General features: G+C 31.5%; 1 protein-coding gene and 1 long non-coding RNA gene across 4 annotated transcripts in view; one reads left to right on the top strand and one right to left on the bottom strand.

The window, feature by feature from the left end:
* LOC148601466 (uncharacterized) overlaps positions 1-7,758 on the top strand; it is a 56,611-nt gene extending 48,853 nt beyond the window's left edge. The window contains exons 1-2 of one of the 2 annotated variants that reach the window (XR_015917343.1): positions 6,674-7,202; positions 7,568-7,758. This is a non-coding gene — a long non-coding RNA (uncharacterized LOC148601466). Of the gene's footprint in view, positions 1-6,673; positions 7,203-7,567 lie in introns of those variants that run through there. The other variant, XR_015917340.1, reaches the window with a different exon arrangement.
* The window catches only part of LOC148601464 (ubiquitin carboxyl-terminal hydrolase 5-like), a 44,273-nt gene that overhangs the window by 16,973 nt on the left and 10,577 nt on the right, over positions 1-16,723 (bottom strand). For both annotated transcript variants that reach the window (XM_088556545.1, XM_088556546.1), the window contains exons 2-17: positions 15,829-15,941; positions 15,338-15,463; positions 14,850-14,901; positions 13,876-13,994; positions 13,138-13,244; positions 11,575-11,810; positions 10,932-11,026; positions 9,503-9,693; positions 6,644-6,715; positions 5,285-5,360; positions 4,650-4,772; positions 3,776-3,929; positions 2,835-2,892; positions 2,051-2,173; positions 1,333-1,421; positions 410-511 (exon numbers count right to left, since the gene is read on the bottom strand). In XM_088556545.1, coding sequence (XP_088412671.1) covers positions 410-511; positions 1,333-1,421; positions 2,051-2,173; positions 2,835-2,892; positions 3,776-3,929; positions 4,650-4,772; positions 5,285-5,360; positions 6,644-6,715; positions 9,503-9,693; positions 10,932-11,026; positions 11,575-11,810; positions 13,138-13,244; positions 13,876-13,994; positions 14,850-14,901; positions 15,338-15,463; positions 15,829-15,941 — 1,836 coding nt within the window. The remainder of the gene's footprint in view (positions 1-409; positions 512-1,332; positions 1,422-2,050; positions 2,174-2,834; positions 2,893-3,775; positions 3,930-4,649; positions 4,773-5,284; positions 5,361-6,643; positions 6,716-9,502; positions 9,694-10,931; positions 11,027-11,574; positions 11,811-13,137; positions 13,245-13,875; positions 13,995-14,849; positions 14,902-15,337; positions 15,464-15,828; positions 15,942-16,723) is intronic.

Below are 16,723 nucleotides of genomic sequence, written 5' to 3'. Positions count from 1 at the left end.
ATGGAATTTAGATACATGTATATCTATCATCTTTCAACAATGATGGATCTTCCAGTGGTCAGTAAATAATTTAATTTGAGTTGTTTCAAGCTTTCTGATTGGTTAGTTCTCTTTGAGCAAACTAATGTTTTTGTACAATTTGCTTTGGTATTGTGATGTAATTAATGTTGCTCAATCCGCACACAGCCATTCAAGGAATCCTACACAAAATAACGTTTTTCTAAGCAACAAATTCCTATTATTTAGATTAGAGTCCATTAGAAATTAAATTATAAGGAATGTTTTTTTTAATTTTTGAACAGATTATACTAAATAATATGGGGTGGGCTTCCTGAAAAAGTGATCCACCAAAAAGTTTGGCCAGTCAGTTCAGGGACTGCAATATCTTCACTTAACATTCTATATTTACCTTGTGATTGTTGATCGTTAGGTAATTCTTCCTCTCCAGGCTGTAGACCTGTACCACGTAATGTTGACAGGTCAAGTTCTTCAGGAACATCTACTGACACATCTGAAAGTAAACATACAGTAAAAACCATCACAACTGTAAAACTGGATTTGAAAAAGCTAAATTTGGTTTGAACATTTTTAACACAAGTTCAAAGATTAAGGTCATTTAGAGGTCACCATTGTATTATGGTAATTCACCCACACCAAAAACGGAAAGCCTACATCAAGACAAAAAAGTTGTGTCCAAGACAATCCATGTTAGAAAACCTAAAATTTTAACCTTGAGATCAAGGGTCAAGGTCATATAAAGGTAATGAATGTATACGACACATTGTTTTATGGTGATACAACCATGTGCCAAATATGATACGCCTTTGTTGAGAACCGAGAACCAAGAAGTAATGGCCCAGACACAAATTCATGTTAAAAACCAATCAATTTGACTTTGAAGCAAAAAATGCTGACTGCATTGCAAAACAGTGGAACAAATTTTTGCTTGTGGATGAAAAAAACAAACAGTTAATTAAGTCAGCCAAAACATATACAAAAAATATATCAATCTGTCCTAACAGTTAACAAGAGGTTGAGAATAATTCTAATTTGATGTCCTATAAACGTATAAAACTATATAGCCTGATATCTCTAACCCTGGGTGATTTAGATGAAGAAATAGTCCTTTAAGTCATATTATAATAGAAATACCCTAACAGGTATGATAATGCACTCATTTACACATGAGCTTGGTCTTCTTACATTTACACCAAGTGATCACCATATCACCATGAACTGTTTCTTTAATTATTTAGTCCACATTAACAATCTACAAATCCTCATTTATACCGATGACCTTTTTGAGATATTATCACTGTAATGGTGTATTACCTAATTTTTTGGGAACCCAATCATCTCCTATAGTAAACTTTTTCAACTGTACCATTAGGTAATCTGGAAATGTTGTTAGTCTTGTTCTCCTGCAATGAAAATTAAACATGAAGTTGCAGGTGTTGTCATACTAGAAATACTCCCACCCATACAGGAAGTTGATATCAAACAGCAAGTATGAAATACTCCCACCCATACAGGAAGTTGATATCAAACAGCAAGTATGAAATATTCCCACCCGTACAGGAAGTTGATATCAAACAGCAATCAAAATTGCTGAAAACACATGTATGCCCCATCTATATGAAGCAACAAACCAAATTTAAAATCATTTCATCCACTGGGAGCTGAGATTTCAGTAAAGAACATTTGGATGGATGGACAGACCGACAAGGTGATTCCAATATACCATCCACTCATCTGCTTCCATATCCCTGGGTCTATCATGGGAATATGGTCACATATCCCCTGTCAAGCTGACCAATCAATGGCAGAATTACCTGGCACATTTCACTCCAGTAGAATATGCATGTTTATGAAAGCCACAAAAAAAAACACAAAAAAAAAAAACAAAACAAAACTGATCTAAACTGTTCCAGAGATTAAAAAAAAAACTGATCTTGAACTAAATAATAATTTTCATGAATTTATGATATATATATCGGAGGTACAACCTTTCCACATGATATAAGACATATATCATTATCCATGTACATACTTGCTTGCCACAGATTTCCCTTTTACGGCTGAACTGTAGAAATCTTCTATAGTCTCTGATGCAGCAAAACAATCAATACAGGAAACCAAAGGAATTCTGGGACGGACTAGATCACTTGGATCTCTAGAACAATAATAATATCAATACTAAAATTTAAAAAAAAAACAGCTTAAAGGAATCATTAAAAAGATGTTCAACCATGGTCTTCGGTGTGTAAGTATTCAAAACTTCAAATTGTACATTATGCCATGCTAAGTATACCCCCTCAAAATTTCAAACATAGAAAAAGGGAGACACAGTACAAATCATCATACAAAAGGTATTAACATGTACTAAATATTTAACCATTCCCTCCAATAGAAGTAGAGGAATATGTTATAGAAAAGTGTAACTTATGGGCAGACTGATGGACAGACTAGGTGATTGCAATATAGCCTCACTCATTATGCCCCCACTCTAATGAGTGGTGATAAATTTTCAACTGTGAATTAAGGCGTGTCAGTATCAATACCACTTTTGAGTGGAAATTTACATGTACCATAAAATATTGTAAATTTTGAAGGACCAAATGAACTCCAAATATCATTGTGTAAACAATTTTTTACAAAAGTGTTTTGTTGTTTTACCCATTTAGCTACATTTTTTTAAGTTATGAAGGATAAACATGCAAACAAGATTTTCTTATATGGATAAGATAAGAAATAATTTTGTGTCCTAAGTTCTTTTAACTGGTATGTGATTAAGTCCCCTGTACTACATTTACCATATCTCCAGTTCTACTCACAGTTTCTTCCCTTGAGATTCAGCCTCGGCTTTTCTGCCTTCATAAGCTGCTACTTCACCTACAAAAGTTTTACAAGTATATTTTCAAGGTACATGTACTATCCCATGTGCTCCTGCATACGGACCTGAATTAATGACAGTCTGTATTTTACAAAAATGATCAGTAAGTTCCAAAATTTGTGTATTACAACATAGGTATTATGTAGAGATTCACAATCTGTATCGTGAAATAAGAAATCTAAATACTGCAAAGAAGATTTACCAAAAAAATTTTGGCAAAAACTAACTTAATTCAGAAAATGTTGCAAAACAAAAAGTTGTATAAAATAAGTATTATCTTTGAAAAAAAATAATAAAATATTAAACACATGAAACACATACAGCTTTTTGAACCCCACTAAGTTATCAGTATTTGGTCAATCGGCAAACAAAATTATGATCAGCATTCCATAGAAGAGTGTCTTTAAGGTCAGAGAATAAAAAAAACTTTACTGACAGATTTGAGAAAAAAACTCTTGACAAATTCTAAATCCATGAAACTTAAGATTTTACACCCATCAATATACCCGTTATTATACTGCCTAGTAGACATAGTAGAATTCCATCACAACAACCATGTACATCCAGAAAATAGTGCAAAAAATTAAGGTTGAAATACAATATACTCAGCAAGCTCAAGATGTATGATTCTCAAGACTGTTTAAAGAGATAGACCTAGGGTAAGGGACATAACTCATGAAATCAAGGTTATGTTTGTATCATATTCAATTTCACCAAAGCCTCTCAAGCTTTCGTTTGAAGCAGAATAAAATGAATCCAAGTTAATTAGATGCTTACATAAGATTGATGTAAAATGCTGAATACAAACGTTTGAATGATTTTTAAGAGTTGTGTCCCTTATCCTAGGTCTACCTCCTTAAATATTTAATCTTTTACCTTTACCTTTGTTTATTGCAGTTTCCAAGGGAACAGGCAATGCCAGTAAATAGTCGTCACGATTTGTATATTTGACCTTTTTACTCTGTAGACATTCAACTCTCTCCTCAACATCAAACCTAAAGCAATCAGCTGGGTTCTCTGTTCCTCTTGTGTTTCTCTGAAATACATTTTGTTAACCATTCCATACAGCATATCTCATGAACAAATTTTAAATTTATGGATCACAGACCAAACCATGCACTGCATCTTCTCAAAGAATTATAAGGATGCATATTTCATTTCAAATCCTGGTTCAAATGATTTCCCTTTCGCTGTATATAAATGAATGCATTTTTTTCACAAGATGTGACTCCATTTTCCAAGGAAAAATAAATTCATGCAAATCTAAAATGGTTGATTAACAGACAAAATGAAAAAAACTAAAACAAATTCAGGAAATATCTTAGATTTCTTGCAATACAGCTCACCGAACTGCAGATCTCTATCATGTTAGGACTGTATAATGGTTTATTGTATTGAAGACTGATGAACAGGCAGCTGGGCATTATAGGATTTGTAAGTCAAGTATAGTTTCATTTTCCACAACAAAATTTTGAACGTTTTGAAATAAAAAGACCAATTATACTGTTTACTTCTATGATCTTGAAAAGCTGCATTTCATTTTCTTCTATTGTCATTTTTATTAGTATTTTTTTACACAGAAATATGTTTTATTTTTATTCCTGAACTCAACCCTCTGAAAATCACAAAGTTTCTTTGCATATGAATAATAGAATATGGACCCGTACTCTTGAAACCATGGAGTTGTGTGACTAGACTTACATACCCTATTACAAATAGATTTAGTTTAATAAATTAGGCTAAAGATTTGCCAAACCTCTAACAAATTGATCAGATGTAGAAAATATTCCTGAGCATCTTGTTGTCTCTTTGTAGAAAACTCAGGATGTCCTCTTCCAATTAATGTCTTAAACATCTGGGGTCGGATTCCATTAGGAGGCTGAAAAATTCAGGATTCTAGTAATGTCTAAAACATATAGGATTGCACTTCATTACAAGGCTGAAAAATATACACATTTTCAGAATAAGATTGAAATTCAGTGTGACGCATTTGAGAAAATTCCAGTTGAATAACCATATGTTAAAAACTAATTGGGATGGTTCTAATTTAGAGGTAAGCTGTTGCAGATGATATGTATAAACAGCACACGTTTAAGAATTTTTACAAGATGAAACCTTCAATACTTTACTCAAAAACAATCAAGAAATTAATATTTTCTGTTATTAAAATAAAGAATTTCAGGAGAATCATTGCTATTCAATCAAAAAGATCCAACTCTTTCAAAACTTTTCATTTTTATGAAGAAAACTTTTCATTTTTATGAAGAAAAAAAGATCATTCTCCTAAGCACTCACATTTGATTCCTGCTCAATTAAAAAAAAAAACTGATATTAAACAAGAAAAATAATTTTCTATCATAAAAGAAAACTTGAAAACAATTCTATAAGTACCAATGCCTTTTCATCAGCTCCTTCTGGTGGTGGCTTGGAGTACTTCCCTGATAAGAGTCCTTTCCCAAGCTTTGCCCTGCAAAAATATTTCAGAAATTAAGTAGAAACAAACATGCATTCATTAGACAAAGAGAAAGTATAGCTTTGACATGTCTTGATAAATTTTAACTATGAACATTTTTTTTTTTAAAAATCGCTGTCACTACTCATCAAGCCAAATAGATTTCAGCCTGCAAGTACAGAACTTTGGAAAGTACTGTGCTAAAACATGAACAATTTTACAAAAACAGTTGTATCTAGCCTTGATAAAACTTTAGTTTTATGTATTTGTTTTCCAATGTTTTCTAATTCAATCTCTTTTTCAACTAACCCTTTTTAGGTCAATTATTCTACTTATCAGAAATTTAATAAAATGCTTAGAAAGGGCACAGCTTGATATGACCATAGAGGTGGAACCCTAAACAGTTTGGGCACATAAGGACACACCATTTAAGCTTGATACAGCACAGAATTTTGATTGTAACTGAATATTTGACATAGGAAAAGAATTTGATCAGAATCACAGTGGCCCCTTTTTCCTCAATAAGTACAAACCCAAAATCAATCCCACTCTTCCTTTTGTACTGGTACAATTTTTAAAAAAATCCATTCACTTTCAATCAAGTTATAATCTGTACATCAGGAAAATTCTTGTTTTTGGCCCCCTTTTGGCCTTTCATTCCTTATCAGTTCAAATCACAACACCCAAAATCAATCCCAGTGATCCTTGTGTGGTATGACACCTTGTACTATACATATGATTACAAGGAGATCCATTCACTTACAGTCAAGTTATTGTCTAGACATAATGAAAATGCTTGTTTCTGCTACTTTTTGGCCCTTAATTCCTAAACAGTGCAAGTCACAACCCCTTAAACCAACCCCAGCCTTCTGTTTGTAGTGTGGCAACTTGTGGTATAATTTCATAAAGATCTATACACTTATACTCAAGTTATTGTCCAGACATGAAGTGTCTATGGACAATGACAATGATGCCAGAATACTATTATATAACTGCAATCTTTTGCAGTCATATAAAATTTGTTACATTTTTCTTACTGTCTAATCCTAAAAATATTAGCAATTGTCAATGACAATAGGGCATCAAATGAACTGTGACATCACTTATAAACAGAAAAAAAACCTCAGTTTTGAACACCTCAACAAAGCATCATATCTGGCCCTATTGAACTTGCTGTAATACTGTCTCAACTTCAAACAGCTGTCTTTTTTTCTATATTCATAATAAAGTGTACATTCTGACTCCACAATAATGGACCTAAAGTGGAAAAAGAGGTTGAAACTTAAAAACACACTTACATCTGTAAATTGAAGTCTGATGAAGGATCTTCAGGAGCTGATTCAAATATAGAGTCAGCTTTGGCTGCATATCTGAAATATAACCATACTTAGGTTATTCTAATTCATTGTACTGTATCAATAAAATGAGTTACAAGGCATAATCTAGGCGGCGAAATGGAGATTGAAGTCGCCAAGAATTTTTAAAACTAGTTAAAAGTCGCCAGCTTGTGTTCTTTTAAGAGAAGTGAAGTCGCTGTGAAATTTGACCAAAGAGAGATAACTCTAGCCCTTCCGGGTAATAAATAACCAAAATGGCGGCAATTTTCGTAATGAAGAGAAAACTTGAATTGGAAGGAGTTCACTTAATTTTCATCAGTTCCAAGCAATCCAGGGAATATTTCACCAGTTCTAGCGACTAGGATAATGGATAAAATCAGCAGAACTTATTTGAATGAAATATATTCAACTTATTCAACTCCATGATTAAACATTTAATTTGATGACAACAATTAATTTATTTACTCAATGAGAGACTCTTACAATTATTTCAGTGGTTTTAAAAGACAATTAATAATTGGTAGGTTCAGCTTGGATAACAGTTATGTGTATGAGTGTGTGGGTTTGAAGTGACACTGTTTTGATAAGGCAAAAATAAAGATAATTAAGCTAACTATTATCACTTATAAAAAAAATCAGGGAAATTTATTGGATAATAGACTACCATTATGGCATATCAAGATGCAGTCATTCCTTTATCAATTTAAATTATAACTATCAATTATTAAAAAAAATATATCCACTAAACAATGTACATGTAAACATACATGTACATGCATTTCTGTACAGACTGATTTGTGCTTTGTATCAATTACAATACAAGTGAACTGATCTTAATGTCAGAACAGAGATAATTTAAAACAAAATGTCTTTTTTCTTTTTCAGGAAGAGACCACATGAAGGTGCAGACCATTCTTAGACTTTTAAGAACATGTTATTATAAGAAACAAATTCTCAATGACAATCTGATTACTTACTACATGTATATTCAATTAAATTTACTTATTATACATGTACTTATTCATTTGCAAGTATAGAAAATGGAATTACAGTATTAAACATATCTTATTTTCTTATTTATTATTTATTAGAATAAATGTCCTTGAGATACAACTTCAAATCAATGCGATAAAATATTCTAGCGGTGAAGTATGAAGTATGATTTCTCCCCATTCCAGACTCACTTCTCTCTACACAGTAGAATCTTTCGATTATTCCTTCACTTATTAACAATGGGAGCAAAAAGAAATAAAATAACAAAAACCTGATTTGAAACAAATCAAAAAGAATTATCATGTGAAGAGGAAATATTCAGTGGAAATAGCATACACTTATTGACTGGGTTTGAGGGTAATAGCAGTTTTATTGTCCCAGAGGGACAATAGTTAGTACAGAGGGGACAATTAAAATGTTACTACCCACACATCCAGTTAATAAGTGTTTTATTATACTGAAAACTATGAAAACTCCTGAGTTCTCTCTCATGACTACATTTGATTTAAACCAATGAAATGAATGAGACAAAAAAAGTCCAGGAAATTTGATTGTGAAATTCACCATAAAGGAAAAATAGTATATAATTATTGACTGGGTATGAGGGAAATAGCAAGTTTATTGTTCCCTCGATTGTGACTATAGCCCGAGGTGTAGCCGAGGGCAATAGTCATAGTCAAGGAGAACAATAAACTTGCTATTTCCCGAATACCCAGTCTGTAAGAATTTTATTATACCGAAAACATTAGACTTGTAATACATTTACTTCATATCCCTCCATTGTTCATAGTTGAATGATCATCTCAAAATGATAACCCAGAAAAACGTTTTTTACAATATTTTCAATTTGAATGTCACTGATATTTTCCCCTCATCACCTCAAAATGTTCAAAACCCAGAAAACCATGCATCTTTTGGCAATATTTTAATCTGAATGTTGTCTCAATGATCTTTTCACCAGTAATTCATAAGAGTTTGAATTTGCAGAAAGTAGCCTTCAACATCAATTACATGGTGTCTGTCAGATAAAGAACAGCAACAATGTACACATCTGAATATTGTCTCGCAAACATTCAATTTCATCTGTGTTAAAGTGCAAGACTTGTTGATATATGCAATAAATAGTAGAGGGGAATAAATAATATGACTTACATTGTTTTGCTAGATATTTTTTTTTTCAATAACTGCTGTGTTTGTCTTCAAAACACCTTATCCAAACATTCCGAAATGTTATTCAATTTGTTAATCTTTATGTTATTTGTGATAATTTCTGGGTTTTCATTAAGAGAAGGTGAAGTCTCAGCGTTCCGAATAAATATAAAACTTTTGTCCAATCTGGTGACGGAACTAAAAATCCGCGAAAGCGGTTGACATTGCTGGTCAATAGTCTGAAAAATTAGTCAAACACTGAAAAAGGAGAAAACTAGCAATTTTAGTGTAGAAAATTTTGTATTGAAGTTTATATACTGAGGTATAATAATCAAAGCTATTTCACCAGGAGGGGAAATATTTATCTAGACGACTTAAAAGAATGAAACAGCTAAACTGCTGTTTTAATATAGTAAAATAAGTACTGAAGTATAATAATATATACTTCTTACATTGTTATGAACTGAGATAGCTGAAATTTTAATCATTGGATAATGTTACAATCTAATACAATATTTCTCTCATATTTAACTTCTTTTTTTTATCAAAGCTGATGAATTGAACAGACAATATTATATATGTGTCCAATTGTAATGTTCATCGGAGTAGATTCACCGAGATATTAATGACAACTATCCTCTATGGATTTGAATATTAGAACTGAGCATATTAACCAACCTCTTCTGAAAATCTGGTATAGTAAAGACAACCTGCATGACAGAGTTCATATAACAGCTATTACCAAGATTTCTCATCCCAGTATACCCTGGTCCATACACAGGCGTCAGGTTACTACCTGATTCTGTAATCATGCTCCATTCTGCCTTCATGTTGAGGTCAATATCTAGCTCAACCATAGTCTTCTCAGTCTGAAGAATTAAGTTGAAGGTTAAAAGTGATCTATTTACCTTCTATTAGGCCAACATATTTAAATGATAGATTTTCATACCCACCTGCCCCTAAAAAATACTCACACTCTGATTTTTTTTCTCCAAATTATTTATTTTCGATTTTTTAATGAGTCCGCATCAGGTGCAGTACAGGTTTTAGGGTGTTTATAACACTTCCTTGTAATAAAAATGTTTACTATATTTCACGTTGTTGCCCTTCTAAATACAGACATAAGATGATGGCATGCAACCAAAAAACATATGGTTTAATATCAATATATATGGAAGATCTCTTTATGTAATTTTTAAGTGTTTAGTGGTTTAAAATGACAATTCCATCATCATTTTGTAACTTCAGACAAGTCACAAGAATAAAAAATAAAATCTTCCCAGTCTCCCCACATTTTGTGGACACCAGGATGAAAATTTAGCTATTAAATTTAGTTGGTCTTATTTAGATTTTTTCTATCAACATGTACATGTACCTATCTTGTTTAGTAATATCCTGTCACTTGTTTTTAGCAATTGTCTGAGATAAATAAAGGTACCATTAAGGGAAATAATATTTATGCCATTAATCAAATATTAACTGCTGTGGTTTTTGAAACAAGACATTGTTCTATACACACATGATACACATATATGTACATTGTATTAGGAACAATTATAACAGATGTTTTTCAAATCCAGTCATGGCGAAATTCGTCGGACCGTCAGACATGACTGGTACTTTTAGCCGCTAGTCCAGTAAAATTTTTGTGATTTCCAGACCAGCCGCCTCAACCAGAACTTTCGGTTTAAAGATGGCATCCGAATCGAGGCAAATTTAAATTGGATCAGAGAAATGATTTCTGTCCGACAGATAATTGTTCGGTCCAGCAGATTTTGTTAGGTTGCTGGACCAAATGTCTGACAGGTTGAAAAAATGATTTCACCAGGTCTGCAAAGCATAAGAAAAACATATCCTTAGAACTGAAGAATTTACTCACACAAAATATGTAAAAAGAATCATATCATAAAGATCAATTTCCAATATGATTTAAATGCATGGCTAAAATTCAATGTTTTTCATATGGTATTGGAAAACATGTATTATCATGCAATTTCAGACCTAAACAAATGTTTTCCACTTATTTAAAAGACATAAGAAAACATATTACAACTTGTGTGAAAAAAATAGAAAATTACTGCATAAGCTTAAATTTTTTGAAACCAACCTTTTCTAGAGCTCTCATGTTGATTCCAAAATGTGTCAGATGTTTATCTAGGTGAGGATCCAAGACCATGTCATCTTCATCATAGGAAAAAACATCTGAAATGAAATAAAAAATAAATTGATGATATCAATTTTCCTTGTGTCAAAATTTCATTTGCTTGTGGATTTTTCAACTCTACCATTTCATGAAAGTGTTAAAGTTTTGAATAGAAATTTACATTTTGCTTGGAAACTTAATTCAAAATTGGTTACAACCTGAAAAATTGGTATCTTACAAATATATAGTTCTTCCAAAAAATCCTACATTTCATTTTTGTTTCAAATCAAATAAATTCTATTACTTATTCTTTTACTATACAAATTGTGAATTAATTAAAACAAGCTATTAAAAATTTTTTTTTTGCTTTTGATACTTGTTCACACTTGCTTCTTACAACCTTAAAATTGTCTAAATCTTTAACGACCTTTTAATATCAGAGTACAAAAATGGGTTGTATATTTTACTTTGATGGAGTAACATTTTTCAATTTCATGAAATCAAAAATACATGCATGAGAATGTAACTACCTCACAAATGAATGGTGACTAAGTGAAAATTGTTCCAAAAACAAAAAAAAAGGTGCTGTGATCAGTTATTAATATACCTGCTCCCTCTCCTGTTATGGTTCCTAACTTAACAGCAAGAGGATATTTAACTTGGTCATAGTGCTCTACAGCATGGTTGTTCCCACCACTACCATCAAAGAATCGCCGCCCACACAATATACTACCATCAGTCAAGTTCAACCAGAGGTTAGAGGTCAAATCACATTTCTCACACTTCCATCCCTTTGGTGGTATTTTTATGCCATTGTCTAATTGTAGCAAATTTTCAGCATGTCTGAAATAATGTTTTATTCTTGTGATGAAAATCTGATTTTGGATACATGTAATTTTTAAAATCAAAAGTGATTAAGATATATTATTATTATTCAGTGTTTATTTCCTATAGTAAATCAAGTGTAACATTTCAACCAATTACTCCAACAGACATTGATTATGTTTCAGCAAATATAACTTCATTTTTTCTAATAGTTTTCGAGCCTTATCTTTTTTTCACTTATTTTTTTACTACTGACCTGAGAAATAGTGCCATACTCATATTTCACAGATTTTTTTCCCTCTGATTCTCATTGGTTAATAAAAGTTCAGATGTTCTCAGGGTTTATATTTGAACAACATTAAAATCCAATACAGTATGATCAGGCAACAATCAACAATCATAGTTGCACTATTTGCTTCTGGACTATGAAGACACCAATATGGTTCAGTAAAAATAAAGAAACATTCAGGAAGCAGTAAATCTATTTCTCCTTGATACCAATTTTTACCTTTAGCATTGCCCCAGGTTATAATAGGTACCTCAGGATTATGGGTAATTAATTTACTGTTCCTAAGAAGACAGACTTTGTATAAGCTCTGCTTGTGTCCGAATCCTTGCCATATAACTATTGTATTTTATAATTATTGTTATTGTATTATTACAGAATAAAATATGTTTGAACTAAATTTACTGTTTCCCTCATGACCATTCAGCAAATGTATACTTAAACTAGATCATTTTACATCTTTTTAAAAGTAATTTCTAGAAAGAGTCAAAATCAATTAAAAAAGGGACATTTATTATGATTTGCTTGTTTTTCATGTGTTCAGAATATATGGAAACATATGATCCACATATGTGTTTTATATATGTAAATATCATATAGAAAACATTTGTTAAACACTGAAATAATTTTGAATTCTGGACTTTTTCTGGAGTTTTCGTTTTGAATGAAATTTGTAATTACTTGTATAAATCAATATAAAGTAAGACAACTTAATGACTTTCATCCATGTCCAGAACAGTTTAAGGCTAGGTTTATAAATCATTCAGGAGATTAAATTAGTGGTGATACAAGGTCAGGGACTTTTTATTTAAGACCTAGGACCATTGAAATTTCATTTACCTACATGTAAGTCCATGACCTTTGAACTCCATTCATTTACAGTATTGATGACTTTTAGTTTTCCTGAAGTGATTTAAACTAGAAAAGTCCAGGAACTTTTACTCATGAAAGTAAATTAGGACACCTGTCATTTCAGAATTCAATAATGCAGTGTGGTAACAAGTTTTTCTTTGTATCTTGTGATACTTAATGAACCAGAAGATTTGTGACTATACATACTTGGAGACCTTTCTTTCTTCTCCTTCCCAAGTACCTGCCATGGCTGCTGCCTCAGCTGCTTTACTGGCATCTTCAGCTGCAAGAATAGATTCCACTGAAATCTTCACCTGAAAATATAAAATTTATCTGCTGCAAGGATAGATTCCACTGAAATCTTCACCTGAAAATATATAATTATCTGCTGCTTGAATGGATTTTACCAAAACATTTCCCAATTAAAAAAAATACATGTACTACATGTTGATATCCTAGGATTTCTTGGGGAAGATTTTTCTTAATAAGACCATGCAGTTTGAATAAACAAGGTCAAAAAACAAATTTAAAGTCTATGGGAATGAAGAAAATATCTAAAAGAAATCACAAAAACCATTGTGCATTATCTTTATCAAGCAGCTATTTGGTCAATTTGTTCATATTTTTTCAGTTTTTTTTCTAATTATGGCATTCCATATGTTGCAAACAATTATTGTGTTTATCAAATGGCTAAGCCAGCCATACTTTCAGCATGTTCTGTTAACAGAATCAAATCTACATATTGGATAAAGTATACTAGCACTGAATTAGAAGACCCGTCATCATCTTTTATCATTTGTATTGTCATGGCAGACATTTTAATAGTAAAAAAAAAAATGGTATTAGACCACTTGTTCTGCAATTTTAAACTAAACCTTTGAATACACATAGAGTTCTGAGCTGTTTCAAACAATTAATGTATAGAATACAAAACGATGTACAAACCATATCTGGGATCTCTGTGTTAGGTAGTGGTATTACGGTCCAGTCAGGTAATACCACAACAGAATGGGCTTCTTCAAACTCATACTGCTTGTTGTCAGCACTGAAGCCTCCTTCTACACCTGTTTCAGAAATAAACTAGAAATACATATTATGCCTAACCTTCCTATACAATTTCAACAAAATCTACATTTTTGGAGAAGTTGTTTTCCAGGGTTTTTAACATGTAAAATCATTAAGTTGAATTATCTCCCTAATGGAGGCATCAGACAACAATTAGGTGCATTCCTTTATATCAATCTACATACATTTATGATGCCCAAATGTCCTTTAAAATTTCAATAAAATCTGTTAACTGATTTAGGAAGAGATGTGCTAATAAGATAGTTGGACAGACAAGGTGATTGCTGTATACACCTTCCTCCAAATAAATGTGTACTTGTGAAACAAAACTGGCATTAAGTAAATTTTAAGTTAACATTAAAGGAATAATGGATAGCATGTTTAAGACAGGCCAAACTTTCAGTAGCATTTGCACCATTCTAAAAAACTTTCTCCTTGTAAATTACTGTGTGATACAAAGAGAAACTTTTCCCCCCAAAAATAGCTCACACACAAACAAAATGTAATAATTTTCTTCAACAAATAATCTGTATCAAAACAAACAGCAAGCACTGGTATATCAATAAGCAATTTGATGCATATAAAAATATTCAAAATACATGTATTTATAACAAATTTATACAAATAACATTTGCTCATATACAAAACCATAAGGAAAGCCTATGTTTACAATTATATTTTTATACAAATAGTTTTTTTCTAAGTTGTATCTAGTCCTAATCATACATGTACGTTTTCATGTTTCATATTATGGTCCTTAAATGTGAAAACATAAAAACATATGTTGCAATTTCAATGAGTATAAAATAATATGGTTTACACTACCCTATAAGTGGTATACAAATTTAATTTACCAATAGCCAGCTTGGTAATCTTCTTCTCAGGCTGGTCAGCTGATTTTGGAATCTGAAAAAAATAATTATAAATTTAAAAAAAAACATCAAGACTGTTTTCAACAGCAATCATGTAAAACTTTTATGGCACAATGTTATTTTTCTTTTAATAAAAAAACAATACAAAAATTGACGATAGAATGAGCTAGTTTTAGATCAACATTTAATCATTAATTAATACGTATTTGTTCAAACATATGTTAATTTGAATTGATAAAAAACATTGAATTCAAAAACATTTCTGCAATCAACATAAATATCGTTTACTAGTAATCTTACATGTAGGTGCAATTAATCATTATAACTACAGATAAACTTAGTTGCATGTATACACAAGATAGGAACAGCGAAAAAAATCCAGTTTGAGACAGAAAAATGTTTCAGATTACATAGAAGTCCATAAGGTCTTGAGTTAAACCAGTTAATCAATATACATGTATAAACAGTACCTCTTTCCTAGTACGCTTAATATGAAGAAACACAGCATTTCCTGTTTTCTGAAAGTATGGGTCAACATAATCCTTTCCAAGTCCAATAAACTTGTTCATACAAACATACAGTCCTGTTTCAGATTCCTAATTCAAAGAGGAAATATAAGATGACAATCATATGTAAAAATGTACATCTAAAACAAAACCAGAATGATATAAATCATTAAAAAAGAAAGAATAGTTGATTTTGTAGCCTAGTACAATGTCAGAATTGGTATCTCCACATGTATCCTTGAGACATGGCACCATAGACATGAGTGAACACATGAACTTTAATTGTCTCAAAGACATTTTCCCAAGCTGTACTTAAGGGAAAAAATTCCCAAAACTACAGCTACAGGGACCATGAAACTATAGTCAATTTATTCTTATATTCATATGAATTTTATAAAAAAGAAAAAAAAATAGAAATGAAGTACATGTATTAATAACCCTTAAATCAAGCTTACAGGATTATCAAAAGAGAAAGCACATTCATCTTTAAAGACTTTCTCTCCACCAAAGGGAGCTTTTATCCTAGGAAGGTGCTGTCTCAGTACATCAACCATTCTTTGTCTATTTTCTGAAAAATAGCACAGAAAATACCTAAATGCAAACAACTACAAGATAAACCTTCAAGACAATATTCATCACTAAATGTTCTGGAATACATTATATATATATATTTTAATCTATCTTGTTTTTTTTCATGAAAATTCTGGAAGGGAAGTTATCTTTTTTCATGAAAGAGAGCAATCTGCCCACCACACTACCACTAGTAAAGATACAGGGATCTTTTATCATGTTTACATCATAGCCGTAAATAGAATTAAATAATAAACTATTAAAGAGGAACCACATTTTAAAGGTAAAAGATGAAATTTAATACAAATAATGAAACTCGATTCCAAGGAGAAAGAGGTAGGTCCAAATTTTTGGTTTTATGATGGTTGTCAGGGGTAAATACATGGAACTGGATGAGAGGAGAAACACAAACTGTCAATCTAGACAAAAGAAAGTCAGCCATTCAAAATTTTTTTCATCTGGGTTTACAGTCTATGTTTGACTTCCTCTTCCCTCAAAGAAAAATGCTGTCATTTGTTGTTATAATGATGATTTTAAAAACTTATTAACAGTTAATTAGTAGTAGTTCCTAAAAATAATTTTATTGTATAACATTATAATTTTCCCATACAAAGCAATGCAACCCAGTGTTCTAGGACTTTTCAGAAATTGAGGTTTCCTCAGGAAAAATCCATATAAAATCAACTTTCCCACAGTCAATGACTGCTTTCCTAACAAAGCAAATCCTTACATCACATGAAGTTTTCAACTTGCCACAGGAAAGTGTAACTATGTACCTAA

The sequence above is a fragment of the Perna viridis genome, chromosome 12 (assembly GCF_037379345.1).
Source record: "Perna viridis isolate PV_CMFRI_1.1 ecotype Kerala chromosome 12, ASM3737934v1, whole genome shotgun sequence".
NCBI lineage: Eukaryota > Metazoa > Mollusca > Bivalvia > Mytilida > Mytilidae > Perna > Perna viridis.
The sequence above is the reverse complement of the archived record's forward strand: the minus strand, read 5'-3'. Positions and strand labels throughout refer to the sequence as shown.